Here is a 539-nt window from a genome sequence, read left to right on the forward strand (position 1 = left end):
GACCTGGCAGAGCAGCGGGGCGGGGACGCGCATGAGAGGGGCCGTCGCTGCCCTCGGATGGAGCCCTGGAGTCCCGGGGATGGGGCGGCGAGTGGGACCGCGCGGGGAGGAGCGCGTGTAGATAAAGGGGGTCACGGAGGAGGGAGGCATCTGGGGGGCTCGGAGAGTAGGGGGACCTGAGGGGAGGAGGACATTAGAGGGGGTCACTCTCCCCAAGGAGGAAAGCCTTTGAATGTGAACGTGGCCGTTTGCGGGGGAATCAGTGGGGTCAGGGTACAGGGGAGGGGGTGGTAGGGCTCCGGGTCAGGATCGGGACCTCGGAGGGACGCGGTGGAAGAGGATCTTGTTCAGGGGCAGCGGCTGCTCCCTCTCTCTGGTGTGACCCCCGCCCCTTTCCCCGTCGCCGTTTCCTGGGACCTGCGAGGTGAGCCAGAAGCACAGAACGTCCCGTTCGGATCCGAATGTGCTGGCCTTGGAGCCTCCCCGACCTGCCCGGGCCAGGTCGGGTAACCCGGAGTGGCCCGTGCAGTGAAGGCTGG

At 67.7% G+C, this 539-nt stretch overlaps 1 protein-coding gene across 1 annotated transcript in view; it reads left to right on the forward strand.

The window, feature by feature from the left end:
* Positions 1 to 461: 461 nt before the first annotated feature.
* Positions 462 to 539, forward strand: part of MSRB1 (methionine sulfoxide reductase B1) — a 13100-nt gene continuing 13022 nt past the window's right edge. Inside the window, exon 1 of the mRNA XM_015564057.1 lies at positions 462 to 506. Within this exon, the coding sequence (XP_015419543.1) occupies positions 462 to 506 (45 nt within the window). The remainder of the gene's footprint in view (positions 507 to 539) is intronic.

The sequence above is a fragment of the Myotis davidii genome, unplaced genomic scaffold, assembly GCF_000327345.1.
Source record: "Myotis davidii unplaced genomic scaffold, ASM32734v1 scaffold599, whole genome shotgun sequence".
Classification (NCBI taxonomy): domain Eukaryota; kingdom Metazoa; phylum Chordata; class Mammalia; order Chiroptera; family Vespertilionidae; genus Myotis; species Myotis davidii.